Source organism: Echiichthys vipera, assembly GCF_963691815.1.
Source record: "Echiichthys vipera genome assembly, chromosome: 9".
Taxonomy (NCBI): Eukaryota; Metazoa; Chordata; class Actinopteri; order Perciformes; family Trachinidae; genus Echiichthys; species Echiichthys vipera.
Genome location: NC_139834.1, coordinates 6,979,765 through 7,001,897, shown reverse-complemented (window position 1 = coordinate 7,001,897; position 22,133 = coordinate 6,979,765). Strand labels below are relative to the sequence as shown.

Below are 22,133 nucleotides of genomic sequence, written 5' to 3'. Positions count from 1 at the left end.
AAGAGCCGATTCACTTCTCATAACACAACAGAGTGACTTTGTCTCAGAAACAGATCTTGTTATGCGATATCTATTCTCAGCACAATGTCTAAGACACAGTTTACCAAGAGCTTGCATTGCGCTGCGTATCGCGCCGACCACACAGAGGGGCAAATTGAATTTCAATGTAAGAAAAATACCAAACTGTCAAGAGCGCTGTTTGCACTGGTCACTGCTACAAATAAACGCTTCAGTCTAAAAGTACTAGAATCTGCCTATGAAATACAATAAGTTTTAATTGTAGATTTGAACTTTCCAAACGGTTTCTAAAAGTGGAAAGACAATGTGCGTTTTTTATTCATCTTTTACATTGTGTTAACAACTGTATGGATGAATTGACCAGCCGCAACATGGAGCTCACACAGAACGTACTCTAAGCTTGGAAACTGTCCAGTGACATTTCACATAAAGTGTATTTAAATAAGATAATCAAGAGAGCAGTCCATCAACGGAAAGTAAGAAGGAAAAAAAGAAAAAATATTGAGCTGGTGGAAGATTCAAGATTCGTCTGTGTCCTGAAGCGAATTTCAGTTTCAAAGACTTCAGGTTTAGCCACAGTATTTAAAATACCACCCATCTAATATTAAAAGAAGCTCACTAGGAGGAACTTGTGACAGATGCCATGTGGAAAATCAGATTGTGTTACTTTTCAAACTGCAAGACAGCCAACAAAAACTTCCGACGTGCCAGAAATCCGTCTGATTGTCAGACAGGCTAAAAGAAAATTCCTGGTGGACATGACCTCAGTATGCTCAGCTATGACCCTGGTTGAAAATATAACTCCCAGAGGTTGTTATACTCACGAAAACTCCCGAGTCTATGACAGACATATTCAATATAAGTGTCTTTATACAATCAGTCATTTAATACTGAATCTAGAAGAGACAGAAAAAAACATTAGGTTCTTACACTGGTGGCATATTGGATGTCCCTCCATATGTTCGTCTCCCTGGAGAGGTCCGATGTCTCAAACAGGTTGTCTAGCACCACCTCTCCGATCATATCATGCCTCGAAAACCGGTCAAAGTCAAAGACGCTCATGTGGAGCTTCCTGACCGCCAGCTCCTCGTAAGGCACAGGAAACTGAAAGCTCTCACTGAATATGGGGTTGAGCGTCTTCCGGTGGACGCGAGTCTGGAATTTCTTGCGGTCGGGCAGGAGGTAGACCTTCACATAAGGGTCAGATGTGCCACATAAGTCCTTGGCAGGTAGTTCTGCTGCCTTGAGGATGTTGACTATCAGGGCCTCATTTTCGTAGTCGTACTTGAGAGAGAAGTTAATCCTGCCACAGTTTTTGTTGCTGCCGTTCTTGGACGAATCCTCTGATTCCAGGGTCTTCTGTTGGTAGAGCTCTGGCTGGATGCGGCCAATGCTAGTTGGCTTTTCCTCATTATCCACCATGTAGTCATTTCCCAGGTCTAGACTGCCTACCTGCATCTGCCTGGGCAGGTGTCTTTTGAAGGAATTGTGCCTGCAGGGACAGTACAGAAAGATGAAAGGAAGAGAGTGACTGATGGGGGAATGGCTTGTGAGTTGTGTTGAAGAGGTGAAGACGAGCAGGGAAACTCTAAACAGGGAGGTTATGAATTCAACAGGGGGGTGTTTTGAATGCAAAGGCCATGAAACACCGATCTGACCTCAAACAAGTAGTGCTGACGTCTTCTTTTTAAATTGCAACTGATTGAAGACAACAGCCAACGGCTATTTGAGTTATTTCCCGTATGAGGAAATAATGCTAGGAAATAACTTGTGGCCTATGGCCTTTATTTATATTGTTTTTTTTAATTGTGTGTGTGTGTGTGTTTAAAAGGCATGAACACAATTATCCTAGAAAGCTAGTTTACAATTTTCATGCCACTGTCAGTGTTGTTTTATGCTTGGAATACTGATTAAGAATATGCCTCATTTGCATCCGACACTGTTTAGTTTTGCTATTCTTTGCTTTGCACTGGTTTCTCCGGCCTTTGTGTGAAGAATGGGGAAATACCATAAAAACTGTGTCGGTGAAATATAAGGAAGTCAACATAAAACTGCCCTAAATGTATGAAATAACAACAACAACAAAAAAGAAAAGCACAGTGACAGTGCAACAAGCACCAAATGATGACCTGGAGGTGACCGATGGTGTGTTGTGTCAGGACCCGAAATGGAAATTTTTGCTGTTTTACTCAAATGACAAATGGAGGTGCTTTTTAAAGACTGGCTGCATAATAGGCTGAACGGACGAATGATGTCCCTTTATTAATATGATGAAAATATGGTGCAGTTCTGCTAGTATTAATGCAGCAAAATGTCTTTTCCGCTCCCTCTATTCCAATAATTAATTCTCATGAAGAAGCAATCACATATAATTAGCCTTACCATAATGACTTACAAAGAGATGCCTCTGAGGCAACATCTTTTACACTATTTGTTGTAATTAACTTTGTAGATACTAAAGTACTTGGATAGAGATTGTCTACCCTTATTAATGTTCTATTAAATGTAGTTTTATATATACTATGTATAGCAGTGAGGTGTTTTTTAGATTTCAATATTTTCCTTTATTTCATATTGAATTAATGGACCTTTATGACTGCGTGTCTTAAACTCTGCCCATGTGTGCATGAATGCTTGCTTGCTAAATATATTCTATATTTACACATGAATACCCACATCACGCAGTCTTACATACACATGCCTGTAAATGACTAACCGAGTGGAGGAAGCCGGCTCAGTGGTTTGCCTCTGCATGCGTTGCGTGCGGCGCAGGAAGTGCTCCCTCATGGAGAGCTGCACATCGGTGGGGATGTCAGGAGATGTACGGCTTATCTTCACTGCTGCCTCCAGGAAACCCATCGAACCCATAGGGTCTTTCACCTTCTCTGTCGCCATGGTGACCGGTGGCTGCTGGGGGCTGGGCAGAAGGAGCGGCGGCTGTAGTGGACAGTTCTCTGGGTCACAGGCCGGGGTGAGGGATGGACTGGGGAAATGGGCCTTAGTTCGCTGAGGCACACGGCACAGCTTCCAGGAGATGAATGTTAGAAGGCCCAGCAGAGCCAGTCCACAGACCACAAACACACCGAGCAGCAGGCCAAACGAAGCGTCTGGTGGCGAGCCACGGGGACCAGAAGCAGAGGATCACACAATATGGACAAACAGATGGTGATTACAAGGGTGAGAGAGGAGAGAAAGAGAGACGGTCTATTAGGGCATTATTCTTCTGGTGCTATATCAGTGGTTTTTATACAAGACACAGCGAGCCAAGTACATGGAGATGTGCTTCATAAATATTAAAGTAACCTCCATTAGCCTTCAGTTCAGCCAAGGGATGAGGAAAGCATATTAATGTAAACAGAATTCAAATGTGAGTATGGTATGGATTTAATGCACATGCACACTTCATTTTTTGTGATGACATTACTGAGGATTAAAGTTCTCTGGCGCCATAAAACCAGAGCAGTTTTAAATTCATACAACATTCAATTCAGTGTACACATTTCCTCTTGGACAAATGTTCAGGCTCACAAATCAGTTCTTGCTTTAACCCCGGCTTTACAGGTCAAAAGTAATTATAGTCTGACAGATGATAAAAACTAAAACAATATAATCTATTTGAGTTTGAAAAAAATATACTGGTAGGATAGGAAACAGAGTGTCAGACGCCTTCCTCATGACTTTTTACCATGAAACAGATAAAAGGAGCCGGCACAGTCAAACTCATTTATTTCCCAGCATTTTGAATATGCTTCATGCTGGGGAACAAGCAGCATACAAAGACCTGGAGACATACCAAGAATGCTGACAAGCACTATTCAAGGATTCACAGGGACCAAAGGGAAAAAGAACAATCACAGAAAACATACCGTACAGTATCTCTGGCTTTTACCTTTTGTGACACTTGCCAGAGTCGTTCCTTTTTTTGATTCAAAGTAATTTTTTTTTTCCACCTGATACCAGAAATATTTTCCACGCTTTCCGGCCGCTGGGATTGAATTCAATTCTCTCAGTTTTTGCTGGAGTGTTCTTTTCCACGTGCCGTGATTGCTCGGATTTATCTACAATAACTCACACTGAGGAGTGTCTCTGTAGCCTTTGTCCCTGCATTAACACTCCGGAGATAGCAGGGAGCTGCTTCAAAGCTCATTGAATTAGCTCTTTTCTAATATATACCCAGCTCAACCTTTACTCACTTCAGCATAATATGTGCATCAAATAAAATAAACCTGCAGGTGGGGTTATGTTTGTAGAGAATACATGTGATTCATTGTTTATATGGGAAATCAGATGCTTTACTTGAGCAAAAGTATCAAAATCATGGTAGAATAACACTCCTGCATCAATTTTTTCTGTGTTTTTCTCGAGTAAAATGTAAAATATGAGCTTCTAAGAAGTAAGGAAGCAGAAGTATAATTCCACAACTGGTATTTGATGTGAAATGGTCTTAAAAAGCAACCTAACTCACTTAAAATAATACCTGTATGACTGCGTTTAGATCTCTCTATTGACCAAAGTCTACAAAAAGACTCAATTACCATCTTTTCCCACAGAAATTAAGAGATTTCCTGTTAAAAACAAAATTCAAACTAAAAGGAGGATCCACTAAGAAGAATTTATAGCCTTCCAAAGCGGTGGACAGGATTTCAAGTCTGGGGGATTTATGCCTGAGGAGGATTTCTCAGCTGTCCACAGCCCCGGCCTCTCCGTGTCAACTGAGATTTCACACAGCTCCCCACAAAGCTTGGTCTTGACTGGACTGTCGCTCCCGGAGTCTTCATCCGCCGTCACGGCAAATTGAAGCAGATCCTGGCCTGTGGTACTGAAAAAAGGGACGCCCATGGTGACAGTCAAAATGCGTTGATGGGTCGAAAATGTGTATTTGAGTGTCTAACGGCTTGTTTTACTCTTTCCACTGCAACAGCACCCTTCAAAGTGAAGTACCCACTAAAGTGGGGGCTTTCAAAGTTGGACACTGTAGGACACTCCAGATTAAATTAAGTTTTGATTAATTTTTTTTTGACTTATTTCTATTTGCTAGATAAATATGCTATAACCTTTTGAACCAAAATGCTTTGGGGAATGAGGGCAGGAAGTATAGTTTATTCAGTGAGCCATGCTATGGGCCGATGTATTAAGAGAACTGGCTACAGCGTTCGAGGCCGAGCCAGAGAAGTGGCCCACTTAACTCAAACCAGTCTTTGGACTGAAACTGGTGCCATCCCAAAAATCATACAAAATAAAAGGAAAATTAAGCAGATTATGGATGTTTATTCACAATCGATATCAGGGATAACAAGGTACCCCAAAGCTGTAGGTCACACTGAATCTTATTATTTGTATGTGTGCAAATTCTTATGCAAAATGGGACGCTACGAGTTCAAAGGTACCATTAATGCAGATGTGTGTCACAGCCTCTGCTGCAGCATCAAGTACTGACCGTGTTTGTTTCACAGGCAAACAAGTGGGCCAAACTACAGAAACCAATTTCCTGCTGTTTTTAGAACATCAGCATGCACCTTTTGTCTTTCACCTCAAGTATTATCGTTGCATAAAGTGAACCTCACATTCTGAAAGTTTCTAGTACCAATAAAAAAAAAGAAAAGAAATTAAATGTGATCACACTTGCATCCATTAGTCACATCACAGCTGCAGAATTACTTTGCTTTAAACTTTCTCACTCAGTATGACAGATGTCGCAATTGATAAAGATATAAAAAGAAACTGGGATTTTCTTATTTTTATGTTTTTGCTCAGCTGTCGTCAGTCTAGTTTGGTGTTATAAGGTTAATGAGGGAGCTCCAGCACTGCGATGCCGCTACTACAGTAAGTCATTTCTACAATAATGACTGCAAAAGTAGAAGTGTTGATTTCTCTGTGTCTTCCTTACCTTCTAATGTTCAGAAGGCAAGACATGGAGTATGCAGAGAGCTAATGATGCAGAGACAGTGAGATGGAGAGAGAAAGAGTTGGGCATGAATGTAAAAGAAACAGAGGGTGATTGAAAAGCCATTGTTCTCCCTCTCCAGACAGATGGGTAATGGAGCAGAGCTCTGTGAACATATTACTCCCTCTGGACCTGACAGCGTGAGACTAGACTGACCCCGGGGTTTAGCACACTATTAATGATCCCACCCAAACCATGAAGGAGCGGACTATCACTATCCTGCTGTCAATCAAAAGGGTATTTTCAGTTCTTGAGAACCCCTTTCACAATCAATACTTCAGGGGCTGACTCAATCTCACCGCAAAGCTCCACCAGGTGGGTTTTATGGCCAAAGAGCAAAAAGGTGCAAGGGGCACCGTTGTGTGAAAGACGGTTTTTAAATGTTTAAAAATAAAAACATTCAGGGATTGACCTCAGAGCCGGGGGACTTGCGTGGATGCAGAGACAGCTCCAACACTCAGAAAACGTTGTGGCATGTTTACCCTTTCCCACAAGCTGAACCACATCCAACTCTGCAGCAAGCAACCGGCATCTATATTCTCCCTGCTCTCCACGCTTTGCATGTATCGGTACAATCTCTTGTTTGATTTAGTCACAGGTTTTCTCATTTGTGCTGCTAGTCCCACCACAACAGGGCTTGGCTGGACGTTATCAGGTGTTTCACAGGGCGCACAAATTTAATCAAGGTTTGTTTCGAGGTCCAGTCGCAGAAGTGAAGCTTGAGGGCGTTTCTTTTTCTTTCTTTTTTTCCGTCAAGTGCAAATCTAACTTGGTTTCCATAGGAACCCCATCATTGGGGAGAATATGCAGTCTCTCTGTTTGCTGTTATGAATTGACTCACCTTCGGTAGGAGAAGTCTATTCCACTGAAGATGTGCACACATATCACGGAGACGTCAGAAATTGTGTTTGTACGGAGTTTGTTACTTAACACAGCTGTAATCTAAAGTATGGTGGGTACAGAAGCTTTGATACACTACTGTGATGATGTGCATTTATTGCCAATTAGGGAAAGTAAGAAAATTATTAAGGGGGAGGGGAGAGTAATTTGTCTTTTAAATTTCAAAATTTGTTGAAAAAAAATCAAGGACCAAATAGTCAAAATGTTAGTTTTGGTAAAAAGAGAATACATGGGATCTTTATGGGTACAACTGATGACTTGTTACACCTACACACAGTCATTCTCGCCTTCACAAGGTAAGAACTGTTACATTTATCATATAAAGTTAGACTTTCCAGGATTTAGAATATAATCTTGCAGCCGAGTGCGACAACAAAATTACTGACATAGCAACAGTAACTAAGGGGGTAGGGCTCCGACAGTCAGTTGGTGTCTGCGTGAAAATTCTGTTTCATGCTGTTAGTAATGAAATGACTTGAATCAATTCAATAATTCAATTCAATTCAATTCAATTTTATTTAAAGTGCCAAATCATAACAAAAGTTATCTCAGGACACTTTACAGAGTAGGTAAAGACCACACTCTGTGACTTATTTATGATTTACATAGACCCAGCAATCCCCCGTACATCTGTCTTGACCAGTTGGGGAGGAAGAAAAGGAGAGAGAAAGAGAGAAAAGACGGACAGATGGACAGAGAGAGACACAAAGACAGAGACAGACACACTTCCAGTAACTATAATAATATCTATAGTAATGTGAATATGACTTATATGTCATGGCAGTTAATACAGCAGAATATTAGAAACAAGCAGAGCTAAGTTTATAGATTATAATAATAGCAGGAAGCGTCATGCAGGACCACGACAATATTGTTGTATTATGAGTAAAACAAAATATTCAGCACCCCATCATTTCAGTACCGTCCCTAACTACATCTCAGTGATCAACTGCAATAAACGACTGCTGTGTCGTGCACTGTTTTGGCTTTTGTTACCTTAACCTAAAGGCCAACGTCTAAGAATGGTGCTCACTGGTGCTGGTGCTGTCTTTTCCCTATAGCTCACAATTAGTCATGCTCTCCGCCTGTCACTCATGACATCTGATATTTCCCTAGGGAAAAGAAAAGAGCTGCAAAGAACATGCAATCGTGGGCAAGCAAAAATGTATGACAAGAAGAAAGTTCAAAGTTAACTTTTAAGCATACACCAGAAACAGCAACAACAGTGGCTCCGGGATTTTAAAGTGACACCATAGACTGTTTAAAAAGATGGATGACATGTCTCTTTCACTTCCTCCCACTGTACAAAAGTGAAGCCAAAATATGACGGATACGGGCGCCGCCATGTTGTAGGTCTGCGCAGTAATAATGGGAATGTGTTAAAGTCCTGTCTTTAAACCCACCCGACCGATCAAACACAGCTGTCAATCATGACACTTCATTCTGTGCATTGAAAAACAATTAATACTAAAACTTGTCAGAAAAAATAAACAAACATTAACTAATCAGAACTCCATAATGTTTACTTTGACTTGACAGGGTTTATGACCTATACTGCAGACAGCCACCAGGGGGCAATCAAGGTGTTTTGGTTTCACTTTAAGGGATCTGTCAAACTCCCATCTATATATATATATATATATATATATATATCCATATATATACTCACACAGCAACTCCACCTCGACATCAGTCTCATGACCCACATTTCGGTTGTGTCATAGCACCCTGAGCCATGTACCAGAAAGATTTTAAACTAGAATGGCACTCGGACGGCTTAGACCTCCGCTAAAACAGGCCCTATCTCACAACATTAAAATCATAGACTGTATAAAAAACGGACGTAGCCTCTCAGTCGGGAACCGTTCTCTCAATTTGATCCAATAATACTCGCCTCTGGGAGCCGCAATCTTGTTGGACTGTGACTCCGCCTCATTTCCTCTTACCAAAAAAGGACAGTGATGTGACGTTGGGGGGAGGGAGATACGTCTATCTGGCAGATGTATACTGGATTAGCCAAATAAGCACCACTCTGGGAGGTAGGCTAACAGAACCGGAGTAAGGAGTGGGAGTCATTGTTGAGATTATTTTCTGGGGCCAGAAGGGAACGGGAGTCTTTAGAGGGCAGAGACTGACATGGCACGTGTCTCTAGCGGACATGCGAGTCGAGTGAAGGCACATCCTTGTCAGTCTAATGTTAGGCCGCCAGCATTTCTGATCTATGATTTAAACTGATCTTCAACACAGTACCATGCTCATAGACTGTAAAACACCTACCATCACGGCCCGAATCCTCCCGCTGCTCCAGATTAGCATCTAGTGCATGTGCCATCGATAGTAGGCCATACTACAAGTCATGGTGCAAGTGCTGCTATTTAATTAGCATAGCATAGCTAACGTTAACATGGTGTGTTTCAAAACTATCTGTTTGAACAGTTGATCGTAGAGCAAACCATCTTGTCACTTATGGAAACTCCACCACATGAATGGCCGCAGTCCAGGTGGAGATGACGGAGTTAGCATGCTAATCCTGACAACTAGCCTCTGAGGAAAAGCGAGGGCCAGGGGCTAGCTGTCACTCAAGAGCCTAGTTATTCATAAACCGTGACCTCCAATAAAATAAAAACTAGCCTGGTACAAAAAAAATTCACCCCCTCAGTGTTGTCATGAAGATATGACCTAAACATACAGACTAGAATGTTTTTTGTACCAGGCCTTAAACAGGTTTAATTATGCTGTGAAAACTGCCTGTATAACATGGGGGTCAATAAGAAACTGCTCTATTGTGCAAACTACTCCTACTGGACACTTGGAGAACTGCAGTTTTGGGCACTTCCTTATAGGATCAACCAGGAAGTCGATGTGATGGGGGCTTGGTTAAAATGCAGTTACGTGCAATGCATTTTTCCATTTATTCTGACACCACATGAATGTAGCACAAGATCTTACAACGTTAACGAAAGTGAAAAATAATTAATGTATTTGCCCCGTGATTCGAATCCGTTCCGAAATGTATTGGGTTGACCCCTGCTACACCTTTCCACCCAGTTTTATAGATTTGTTAATATCACCAAAGAAAATCAAGATCACCACGCTTTGAATCTTCTTTGCTGGTCATAGCCTTTATTGCCACCTAATGGCCCTGTGAGCACTTTTATTTTTCTAGTTTGGACAGAGATATTTTTAAAATGAAGAGTGTGTGGACAGAAGAGGCAGAGAATATCAAAAATATCCATATATGTGTGTAGACGGGGCTTTAGAGGATTAAGCGAAATCGGTTTCACTTTTGAGAGAAAATTAAACTGGTTCAGGAAAAGTATGGGCAATAACATTTCATGAAACTGGAAAAGTGCATCAACTTTGCACAGCTGCTTTCAGCACAAAGTAGGCTTTGTAGTTTACTACAATCGAATTAAATTGTAAATGTTTCCCAAACACACTTGTTTCAAAGCTGTCAGAAGTGGCTTTCCTGTCTTCTATCCCCGAGGATGGGATATAATACGCTCTAATCTTGATGTGGGTACCTCAGCCATTTTTGGATTTCTGTATCCCATGGTGTCTTTTTCAGAGCAATCAGAAAATCCCATAATCCCCCAGATCCCCAAATCCTAAAGCCCCACCACATGCGAAGAGGAGTTTAGACTGCAGCAGATCAGCCGGGGCTGTGAAGAGGAATTTGAATCCGTGGAGAGATAAACATTCTTTCATACCACACCAAGGTGGGAAAGAGATGTCATACTTACGGAGCAATTGTCTCAATCGGGCTCAAAGACAAATGTTTTAGTAATTATGTTTAGTATATTTAGAAACACATTAGTCATTAATGATTGCTTTGATTTCAAGTTTGTTTATGTGTAGAAATCGGGTTTTGATGATTGAAATAGTGAGTAAACACTAAAAGTAGCAGGAATGGTAAAGTAGGTCTCATCTCTACTCAACTGTTTTGGCAATAAAGATAAAAGAGACAAAACCTTTTAAAGTCACAAAAGATAACTTTTTGTGCCTTTATGTGAAGTCTGCAGCCCTGAGCGAGAAAACTGGGAATTGGGTCCTGCGTGAAATGCAACACTACAGAGATGTAGAGAAGGACCTTCTCTTGCCCTCAGCACAGTCATTCAGTCAGGCTGACAGCTCCTACCTGTGAGCCCAAGATAAACTGTCAAGTGGAAATATGTTCAAATATTTTAGTGCTGTCTGTTAGGGCAGGGTGGTGTTTTTTTTCTGTCTCCGTTTTGGCAAAAAAATGCGTCAGAGATGTCTTGTCCAGGAAAGTGTCATGGTGAAAATGATAAAACTCATTGACACCTGAAATATGGAGGCATCAAGGAGGACAGATTTTGCAGCTGGACTGCAAAATACCAACAATTTAAAATATAGATGAAATATACCTCAGGGGACGCATCTATGATTTCAGAACAGATGGTAACAGCTCCAAAAGGTGATAAGGTTCAGCCTTTGTTAGTTCCAAATTCATTAGGTTGGCTGTTGCTTGTTGTAGATGAGGAATATATCAGTGTTTGACAATCTCTCAATACTCTTATTTGCCTTCTAGTGGGGAGATAAGAAGACCATTCTCTTATGTACTCCATAAATATAGCGCTACATTCAGCAGCTGTAACAGCTCTGTCTACAATAACTAAATCAGCACGTTATTTAAATCCAGAGCTCTGACTATGTCAATACTTGTGGGAATTTTGGATATTTGTTTTTTCATATACATAGTTTTGTCAGGTCAGACGCAGTTCAGTGTCTCCTCTGTTAAACCTTATCATATGACTAGTACATAGCTTGTTTGTGCCAAATGGATAACGTAAATAGCCTCATGACGGTATAATGGCATATCTGTGCTTCTGTACATCCTGATTCTTGCAGATAACTCATGACTGTTTTCATGGCCTATGTGGACACTGTTTTAGAGACCTTGTGATGAGAGAAGTTCAGAGGGGGATTGTTATGTCTAAGGCATGTTTTGTTTGGTCTAAAGACGTCACCCAACCAAGGCTTATTACAAGATGCAAATGGCTAATTCTGCAATCTGACGGGGAGGTTTCTTTTGGGGGATATTGAACATTTCCCACTTTTGCGATTCCTGCAGAATCTTTTGTGCAAGTATTGGAATCTTTATTTCTTTACTAAAGACTTTTTTAAGTCTTAAAAAGGTATTAACACAACATCATATTACAGTTTTCAACTAACTGGAATTGAATGCGATTATTGGTGCTTTTACTGATGTGTATTGACGTTGTTAAGAAATCGACTTTTTTTAAAAGGTCACTGTTTAGGATTTATTGGCATCATGCTCTCCGCCTGTCACTCATGACATCTGATATTTCCCTAGGGAAAAGAAAAGAGCTGCAAAAAACATGCAATCCTGGGCAAGCAAAAATGTATGACAAGAAGAAAGTTCAAAGTTAACTTTTAAGCATACACCAGAAACACAACAACAGTGGCTCCGGGATTTTAAAGTGACCATAGACATAAAATAGATGGATGACATGTCTCTTTCATTTCCTTCCACTGTACAAAAGTGAAGCCAAAATATGACGGATACGGGCGCCGCCATGTTGTAGGTCTGCGCAGTAATAATGGAATAAACGCGTTAAAGTCCTGTCTTTAAACCCACCCGACCGATCAAACACTGCTGTCAATCATGACACTTCATTCCGCGCATTGAAAAACAATTAATACCAAACTTCTCTGAAAAAATAAACAAACATTAACTAATCAGAACTCCATAATGTGTACTTTTACTTGAGAGGGTTTATGACCTATGCTGCAGACAGCCACCAGGGGGCAATTATTACATTATTTGGTTAGGTTTAGGCAACAAAATTATTTGGCTATTAAAATACTTACGTTTGTGCCGTTAACGCGGTGTAATGCAGTTTACATACTGATGGAAAAAATGTCAACAGATTATTATTAGTTCTATGGGAGAACTCTGGCTGTATCTATTGATTTGTGTTTCACTGTGGATGTTGAGGAGTCTGCAGGAGAGTCAGCGATTGCTATGGGAAGAGCCAAGCTATCTTACTATGTTTTCTAAATACTGTATATCACTATGACAACCATTACTGTTCAACTACATGTTTAAATGACGCGGCTCTGAGGACTGGTTAAGTGGTTAAGTGTACTATATGCTCTCTTCTTGTACAAGAATACATATCATTTTTATCATAACTTGATTCTGGTTCCGAACCTGTCCTTGTGTCACAGGCCTATTTAAAAGTCAACGTCACAGGGGACACAAACACCGGTCTCTTGATCAAAAGCCTGTGTTTGTCGGATTTTTGTCGCCGTTGCTCCAAGCGTCTAATAGTCAGCTTACAAAAAGATGATAATGGCCGACTGAGCCAACCAAGAGTTAGAGTAGGGCCTCATATCTACGGTATTGATAACAAACACCCATTCAATCATCTGATATAGAGTAATGTAGTAGAAACATAGCAGGCCCTGTGGGAAAGGACCTGCTCCTGTCTCATTCTAAGCTTAAAACACAACGAGTTTTAGTTTCAGGTGATTATACACTAATGAAATCATGAATATTACATTTCAATTTATGCTCCTTAAATCCTACACACTGGTCCTTTTTAAATAATTTTTTTTTGCAGTCACCTGAAAGGCACACACTCTGCGCCTTGTGTTCCCACTTTGCCATCACGTAATGATTCAAGTTTACTTAATGGACTTCAGAGGGTTCATACAATGTTCCTGTGCTCACACTCAGTATTCCACCAAGGACAGACTCTCAGGAAGCTGTTATCGCCTACACAAGTGTGAACGCAATCAAAGTGTAGTCTCTCTTCCCCTGCACATCGTCTAATCCTCCAAACGGCTCAAACACCATCCAGAAAAGTTGGGATATTAAACTCTCCACAAAATTCTACGTAATATGGACTGAGCACATTTTCCGTAGTGCCAAATGTGATATGATTGCTGTGTTCTGCGGCCAATCAGGAGCCCCGGGGGAGTCTCCCGCGGCGCTGGGATTGTTGAGTTCAGTCCAGCATTAGCATCTGGTCCTATCACACAATTAACCTGCTTGTTGACCAGGAGCCACTATCTCTGTCGCACAGCTTTCAGCCTGCCGTTACTCATGGGGGCTGTTTGCAGAGAGCAAATGTTGAAATAGGTTGCAGAGCTTCTGAGGCCTGCGCAAGAGAAAATAAACATTAAAAATAGAAAGATTTAGAGCGGTAGGTGTTCACACTGTTGCATTTCTGCTGCAGTTAACCTTACTTATGAGCGATATACTGCAAAATCAATTCATTACCCATCAGTGCCGTGACTTTCCTGAGGCAAACCTCAAATTGAAAATTGATTTACTACATTATGGTTAATTAAACCATCTGCAGATCACAGTTTTGTCTTAGATGTTGCTATAAAACGTATAGTATTAACTGATGCACTTATCATAAGTTAAAATCAATCATTTGCAGCACTTCGTTAAAGGTGAAAAATTAGATTTATTGTTTCATTTAAATGGTAAATGTGTGTTGTATCGTCAAATTAACACAAATAAATAAATGTTATATCTACACTGCCATGTTAAAAGCAGAAAACTACACACTAAAACACACTGAAATGTGAAATTCAAACAACAGCTGAGTTAAGGTTTTCTATATTCTGTTAAATATAATTTTGCATCAATATATTTAAATCATGTAACCGTATTTAGAATTATAATTAACTCTGTGTTAATTAAACTCTTGCTTTAAGTAAGGCTGCTATTTATATGAAGTATAAATTAGTATTTCAAGCTGTGCCGAGTCAGATTTCTGAGCAAATCACCCCAATCATGTCTCAGTTCTGTTGCCCATGAGACGCCAGAGACTTGTTTACCCAAATTAAAAAGACATCAGCTTTTCAACTGCTGGGAAATCTTGTTCAGGGAGTAGCAGAACTTCTGGATAAGTTTGGTGTTATTTCTTCCTGTCAGCAAATACCATGAAAGAACAAAACCAGCAGTGAGGTGGATGAAGTATCTGTAAGCCTGATATATCTTATTTCTCTGTGCTGTCGAGCTTCATTGTTGACCAGACGCCAGTATTATTATCACAACGCCACTCTGCTGCACCGGGTGACATGTTCCTGCATCACAATGAGCATGAGCACTGTAGTTTACTGTGGGTCAGTCCCACATACTGTGCATCAGCTTGCTGCCAGAAATGCTGTAGAGTATGTGTATTAATCCACTGCTGAAAAATTGCACTGTTTACTCCTGTTTTAAAACTGAAACTATATTGATATAATGAAGATATGATCTCTAAAACGTGACAGATTTACATCTTTCTAAACTATCGAGAACCAGGACTTCATGGGACTTTTTTTCGACAAATACTGGATATAGAATAAGGCCAGCCTCATCTTACAGTACAAAATACAGTACAAGATTAACAACGTTATATGAAGTAAACGTACAGTATGCAAGAAGAAGTATGTTGAAAAAGTTCCTAAGTACAGGTTGCCACTTCATGGTTAAACCTTTGACGCTGATGAGCATGTGGCTACTTTTGTAGACACTAGGATATTAACAGACATAGTTGTGTGCAACTGAGCAGTGTTATATAACACAATATAGCATTTTTTCTGGTTATTCATTAAATAAATTGTGCACAACCACATGGTAAAGCCTATTTTTGTATATTTATTTTTGAAGAATTGAAAAATGAAAAGTAGTGAGTATTTTCTCATTTTATGAAGAACTTAGTGCAAAATGAACATTCAGTTTACAGTGAAATTATAGAGATTGTATTTTTCCAGCTATACTCTGGCTTTGACATGCAATCAAAGCAGAGTAATTGGATTAAAAAATTCGAGTATGTGCTTGTTTTTATCAGTTTAGACAAGATGATTGTGTGTCGCGATATCTCAATATATCATTTCATCACGACGTGATTCCCTGACGATAAATCATCATATTGAATTATGGCCCGGCTATAGTGTTATCTACCTTTCACCCATAACTATAAATGTGGCAACTATAATAAGGAAAGGATTGGGGCTCAGGTTAAGCTAAGACACTTGGTTAACTTTAGGGAAGAATAAACATTAATTTGATGGGAAGCTAACTCCACAGTTGCCTGCACCAAAGCCGAACATGCTGCTGCCCTGGTTGGATTAATCTGTTAGGAGGCTCCTAAACACTTATTACTGTTGGACTCCTCCTGTGGTAACTTTATTAAACACCTCTTTAGTTGGAAAATGTACCATGTGAGCCACATATTACACACACAGGGTCTGCTTGAGTTGCTTTAGTTACATGTACGCCAATAAAAAAAACAATTAACACAAAGAAAACCAGCTTTTCCCAGTAGGTTATCCAGCCTTGCATGCTACGCTCCCATCCTCCATCCCGTTCTCCTCTTGAACTGTCCTCCTTTCTTTACTGAACGTTTTCCAGGATGGACTTACTTTGTATCTGATCCTGGGATGAGAAAAACACACCGGTATAGCTTCATCCCTCCCTCAGGCATTATGTTCTGTTTGGACAGACCAGTGATAGAAAGAGATCCTGCTCCACAGTTCAGATATTATGAGCCCCTGACCTCAAGACACCTCATCATTGCTCTGGCTCTCCTCAGCAGCCCGAGTTAGGTAACATGCCATTCCCCCAACCCGCCACCTGACATATGGTACATCTGCATCCTGCCTGATCCATCATCCTGCACAGCCTCATCTCTCAATGTCCCCCCATCATTCTGTAGCTAATGAATTTTTTACTGTAGAGAGAGCTATAAATATTATAACCAATATGAAGTCATATGATTTGTTTTATACGAGATGCGTAGGAAAAAATATCATAAACCAGCTGGAGTTAAAATCTATATAATCCAAGAACTCATGAGAGCAGGTGGACGGCATGATGCTCTCAAATAATAAAGGCTGAAAGTGTATGACTTTACAAGGGTGGGGAACCATTTATCGATTTGGCCCATTCTTCTTCCTGCATGCCACTATATGGATGTTTTCATTTCCAGAGGTATCACAATAACACTAACAGCTGCAATCTGGCCCCTTGTAAAAGTAGCTTAAGCTCATCTCCATCACCAGGGATTTTAAATGGATGTGCTATATCCATTACAGATAGAAGTTATAAGCTCCCGGTACTGCCCGATGAAAGCTTTTACTCCACTCGAAATGCTCCATTGCCCTGAAATATTGCATTGTTAATCATGAAGAATAAATATGACTAGCAGCCACTCTGTCATGTGCATAGAGGGTGTGAGTGATGTGAAGGGAGTGGGAAGAAGCTATAGCTTCTTAATGTCTCTGATTAGGTCTAGGAAAAATATGTGGGAGAAACATAATTGAAATGGTAATATGTTTTGGCACATTCTTAAGAGCCTATTAAAATTGTTTACCAGAGGCTGTGAGGGCAATGGGTATTTAATAGAGTTTGTTTAGGAGGCAGAGTCAGGCAATAAACATGTATACAGTACATTACATAACACTTATATTCCTTTATTGTCGTTGTTGTTGGTAGTAGCAAAACCTCAGCATGTTAGGCTAAGCTAATCGATTGTAGCCTTATATTTAATGTATAGACATGAGAGTTCGACATCGCTCGTCATTTTGGGGACATATGTTTGTCTGATAAATATGAAGAAACAGCCTGGAGACGCTTAGCCTAGCTTAGCTTAGCTTAACATGAGGATGGTAAAGGGGTGAAACAGCTTAGCTCTGTCCAAATGATGCATCAAAAAGTAACAAAATCTATCTAATCTATATGTATCTATAGATGTATATCTAATCCATCTAATAGGTCCTCTAAAGCTCACTAAACACCAAATTATACCTCATTTGTCTTGTGCTCATCAAACAAACCAGAAATAACGTGTTAATGGCTGAGCTGGTAGGTGAGTTTCTTTACCTTTGGACAGAGCCAGGGTAACTGTTTCACACTGTTTCCAGTCTCAACATTAAGCTAACTGACTGATATTGATACCACTCACATATCTGTATGCTAAGTGTAACAGCCAAAATACATGGGGACCGGGTGTGCAGCATTTGTAGTCAGGGCGCAGTTTTATTTTTTTTTCCTGCTACTATGCGACCAGCTTTTGTGCCATTGAGTTTTAATGCAGTTGGTTATGTCGGGTGTTTCCCCCTACACCAGTCTTTTTGCTAAGCTAACCTACTTCTAGGTGTAGCTTGATTCACAGTACAAACAGGAGTGATATTAATATCCCGTATTATATGATTTTCTTTACATAAAGCCATACCAGTGCATAGCGGAAACAATTGCTGTAACTCTTCCATAGACAACAAAATATATAATATTCGTGAGGAGCACTACGGTCGAGGGAAGTTATGAGTGCATTGAGAGGGGACCTCTATTAACTGCATAACCTTCTTTGAAAAAACGGTTATGACTTTCAATTAATAACCCACAACTTACTCTCAAAACACCTTGGCACATACCAATTTGTCACACATAAACAATATGTAAGAGCGATAATTGTACATTTACAAAATTACAGCACCAAACAGCATGTTATGTACTATAATTAGTCCAGCTCCATCTTTTCATTACACTTATGGCTAGAAAGCGAATAAGCTTATTTCCCAAAATGTCAAACTGTAAGTTCTGTGATATTTGTCATTTTCTATCCCTTAGGTATCCCTACATAATTTTAATTTTCAACGACACATCAAATCAGGCTCAGTAAATGCCTCATAGAGTAATAGAAAAAAAAAAAGCAGCCACATCATATTTCTGTGCAGGGGTTAGGACCTTGGTTTGACCCGACCTTGGCCCTGAATGATGGCAGCAAACAACAAGTCAGCATGAGGAAATGATGCATCCATCACCCCGACTCTGTTGAATCAACTGAGGCCTGACATTTGGGACCCACATGCTCAAGAAGCCGGTCGCCTCATGATGCATTGAATCTGATAACATGAGAAATGGCGAGCAGAAAGCGTTTTATCACGAGGAGAGTTATCGAGCTTAAAGGTACCCCAGCAGTGCTCGACAACCTGCAGGGCTTTCGCAGCTGAATCCACTCGTGTCTCCGCTCTATACCTGCGTTTACTTAACCGATCAGATCTTGATGACTGATTATTGATCGTGCAGACGCAGCTCAGAAGCTCTCTACATTGTTGGTGTATTATTGTTTAAAACTGAAACAAGAGTACTACTCTACATCTACAGAGACGCAATGAATTAACTATTGATCCAAATTGTTCCCAATATTTTTTTCCCATGAGGCCTCTTTTTATGTTTAGTTCCCAAACAAAAACCCATTAAAGCACTTATCTCTCCTGTAAAACATTCTAGGATGCAACCTCCAACTCTGAAACTGTCCTTATCGACTTTTTGTGTTGAAGAAAACCTAAATTTAAACTGCTGTGTATACCGGACACAGTGAGACAGTGCCTTCGGGGTGTTTTGGTGTTATATGTGCTGGTGGTGTTTTGGGGGAAGAGATCTTTGTTCAAAAAACAACATCAGGTTGTGATGAAAGCTTTGGTTTATAGCTGCAACGTGACCTACAGTAAGAAGCAATGCCTGAAGCTTAATGTAATAAAGGCTTTGAAGTTTTGGATTTTATGATATTTTTTATGTATTTTATGTTTTATTTTACATGCAAGTTTGGTTAGAAGGTGTAATTATGGAGTATTTTCATCACTAATTAGCTGACAAACTATATGAAAATGTTACTTGCCAATAAGGATGGGGTTTGATATAATTTATAGAATCTGAATCACTTATTAAATTGTTTTAGGTAGTTTGTTTGGTGGGAAATGAAGACATCTTTGATCGTTTATGTAGAAATGCCAAATATTCTCTAGATCCAGCTTTTTAATTGCTGCTTGCTTATCTCTGTCATGTGTTTGACTGTTTTCCAACCTGGGGAAATAAACATTGGCAAGTATCCCCTCCCGTTCACTTCCATTCTATGCGAGGAAAAAGGTGAATAAAACATTGGCTTCAAGTGGCAAAGCAGAATGGGCCGGTGAAGTCGCAGCCTCAGCCATTAGCAAAGCAGTTGTGTGGTTGACCCATTGACCCCTCTTGGTTTTCTTAGTGAGTCAAGATGGAGGTGTTGATTGTTGCTGTGCCAAACCTGCCAGTATTGCCTGAGGGGCTCATGAAATGCATGATGGGATAGGTTATAGGTTAGGTTCTGCTACACAGAACAGAATATGTAGGTCCAATCTTTGATATTTTGTGAAAAAAAACATTTTAAATGTATTAAAATTAGACCATATGATAAGAGAGGTCTCAATTTGACTAATTGACTTCTGACTTCTCCTATGTTTTATTTTTAAGAGGTAAAAAGCCTAAAAGTTGGGGAAACACTATCTTATATGAAAGTTAAATGGAAATCATCGGAGTTGGTCGGACAAAATACGCAATTTGATGGTATAATCTTGAGCTACAGGACATTTTTTACAACAGCCATTTTACTTTATCTGAGCGATGCAGGGCTTTCCCCACATGTTTTGTCACAGCTCAGTGACATTCATTAACCCTGTCCTGATTCATTTGTCTTTTTTGCTGTGAGTAGAAATGGCGTTTGGTCCTCAGTGGGGGGATGTGCTACAGCTGAAAAAAACAAAACAAAAAACAATGCAGTAGAGATTATATGAATTCTACTTTATCTTTCAGAAAAAAAACAACTGAATAAATCACAGTTTTTTTTCTGCATTCAACCAAGGTGCAATCTAATGAAGCCAATAAAGAAATGCCCAAAACTGCGGTTCATCAAGTGGCCACTTGAGGCTCTAAAAGCGGTTCAATTTCCATAGACCAACATGAAATAAACTTGTTGGCAAAAAAAAAACAGTTTTGTACGGAAGGAGAACTTTTATACGTTTAGATTATATTAAGATTTAAAATTATGCATAATTAATACTCCCATACTCCACGTCTTTAATGATTTTTGGGTTAGCTAGTAAGGTGGCGTCAGGCACTGCCAAGATGGCGATGGCCGTAGGCACCAACATGGAGCTTCACATTGGCTCTTTTGAAATCTATTAGTGCAGTGCTACAGGTCATAGAATCTGATGGGTTACAGAATACAGTGCAACACAGACGATAGGCGGACGAGGAGCACTCGTCCTTCTCAAGTTATCTGCTACATATTTAAGCAAGAGACTCATCGTTCCCCTGCATGTTGTTGGTGTCCTTTAGTGAAGTGTATCGACACTTTGGAAGGGGTCTAAGTTAAGGTGGTCCGCCCCTACATTCAGTCAACTATGTCGCTGAGTTAGCAGTTTGTGTATGTCACTAGTGTCAGACAGTGGCAGAAGAGACTATCTAAGAGTGGGTATTTTACTAATATGGAACCGACTGTCCTATATTAGATAAACAGCCATATGCATGTCAGTAGCAGCTGCCCAGCAGAGCTTTTTCTCTCACCATCCTCGTAAACAGGATTCCTTTCTCAGGTGCTTTATCTAACATTAGCTTCTTGTGCTCCTACTGTACTAAGCAAGTGCAATCATTGTCAGTGTAGCATATCATCTTGTTTACAAGAGCGATATTGGCTCCTCTCACGGACGACTGGGGTATTGATCCAGGCCACAGGGCTGTCAAAATCCAGCCCAATTTTTTATTGTATTGAAACAAATTGTGCGTGGAGGGGACCATCAGAGAGCTCAGCACTATCTCAACCCGCCCTGCATCATGCGTTCCCAGCTGTATGCTTCACAGGTTTATCACACCGCTGTGTACTATTGTTCACACACTAAGCCTCCGCGCAGGGGCACTTTAAGTTCAGCCTTTAGTGAGTGACATTTTAACAAGAAGTCATAAAACATGTCACTGGAAAGAGGGAAGAAAACAAATGCCAGAATCCCTGAATCTGCTCCCAAGGAAAAGCAAAACGACCCCTGCGGCAGTCCCGATCACACTCAATCATGTCACACACACACACACACACACACACACACACACACACACACACACACACACACACACACACACACACACACACACACACACACACACACACACACATACACACACGCATGCATGCATGCACTTGGTCACATGCGCTTTGTAACACATCTAGAGCGGAGCCACAAACACACGCAAAGATACACAGCCTGCCAGGAAGGGCCACCGGGGTCCAGTCATGGCAGGAGCCAGCAGAAAACTGATAAGCCTGGCTAGATTTGTTTAGTACAGCCTTCTCCCAAAGCTGCTGCTGCCGCTGGAGGGGGGAGGGAAGAGAATATAACGGCGCTGTAGGAACAGGTGAAGGGAGGCAGGGGATCCAAGTGAGCCGCAGAGATAAACATAAACACTGACAGGCTT

The 22,133-nt window shown here is 40.5% G+C and overlaps 1 protein-coding gene across 1 annotated transcript in view; it reads right to left on the bottom strand.

Annotated features, from left to right (window-relative positions):
• Positions 1 to 22,133, bottom strand: part of syt6a (synaptotagmin VIa) — a gene marked incomplete at its 5' end in the record, with an annotated part of 64,891 nt that overhangs the window by 10,572 nt on the left and 32,186 nt on the right. The window contains 2 exons of the mRNA XM_083919621.1: positions 949 to 1,510; positions 2,735 to 3,125. Coding sequence (XP_083775747.1) covers positions 949 to 1,510; positions 2,735 to 3,125 — 953 coding nt within the window. The remainder of the gene's footprint in view (positions 1 to 948; positions 1,511 to 2,734; positions 3,126 to 22,133) is intronic.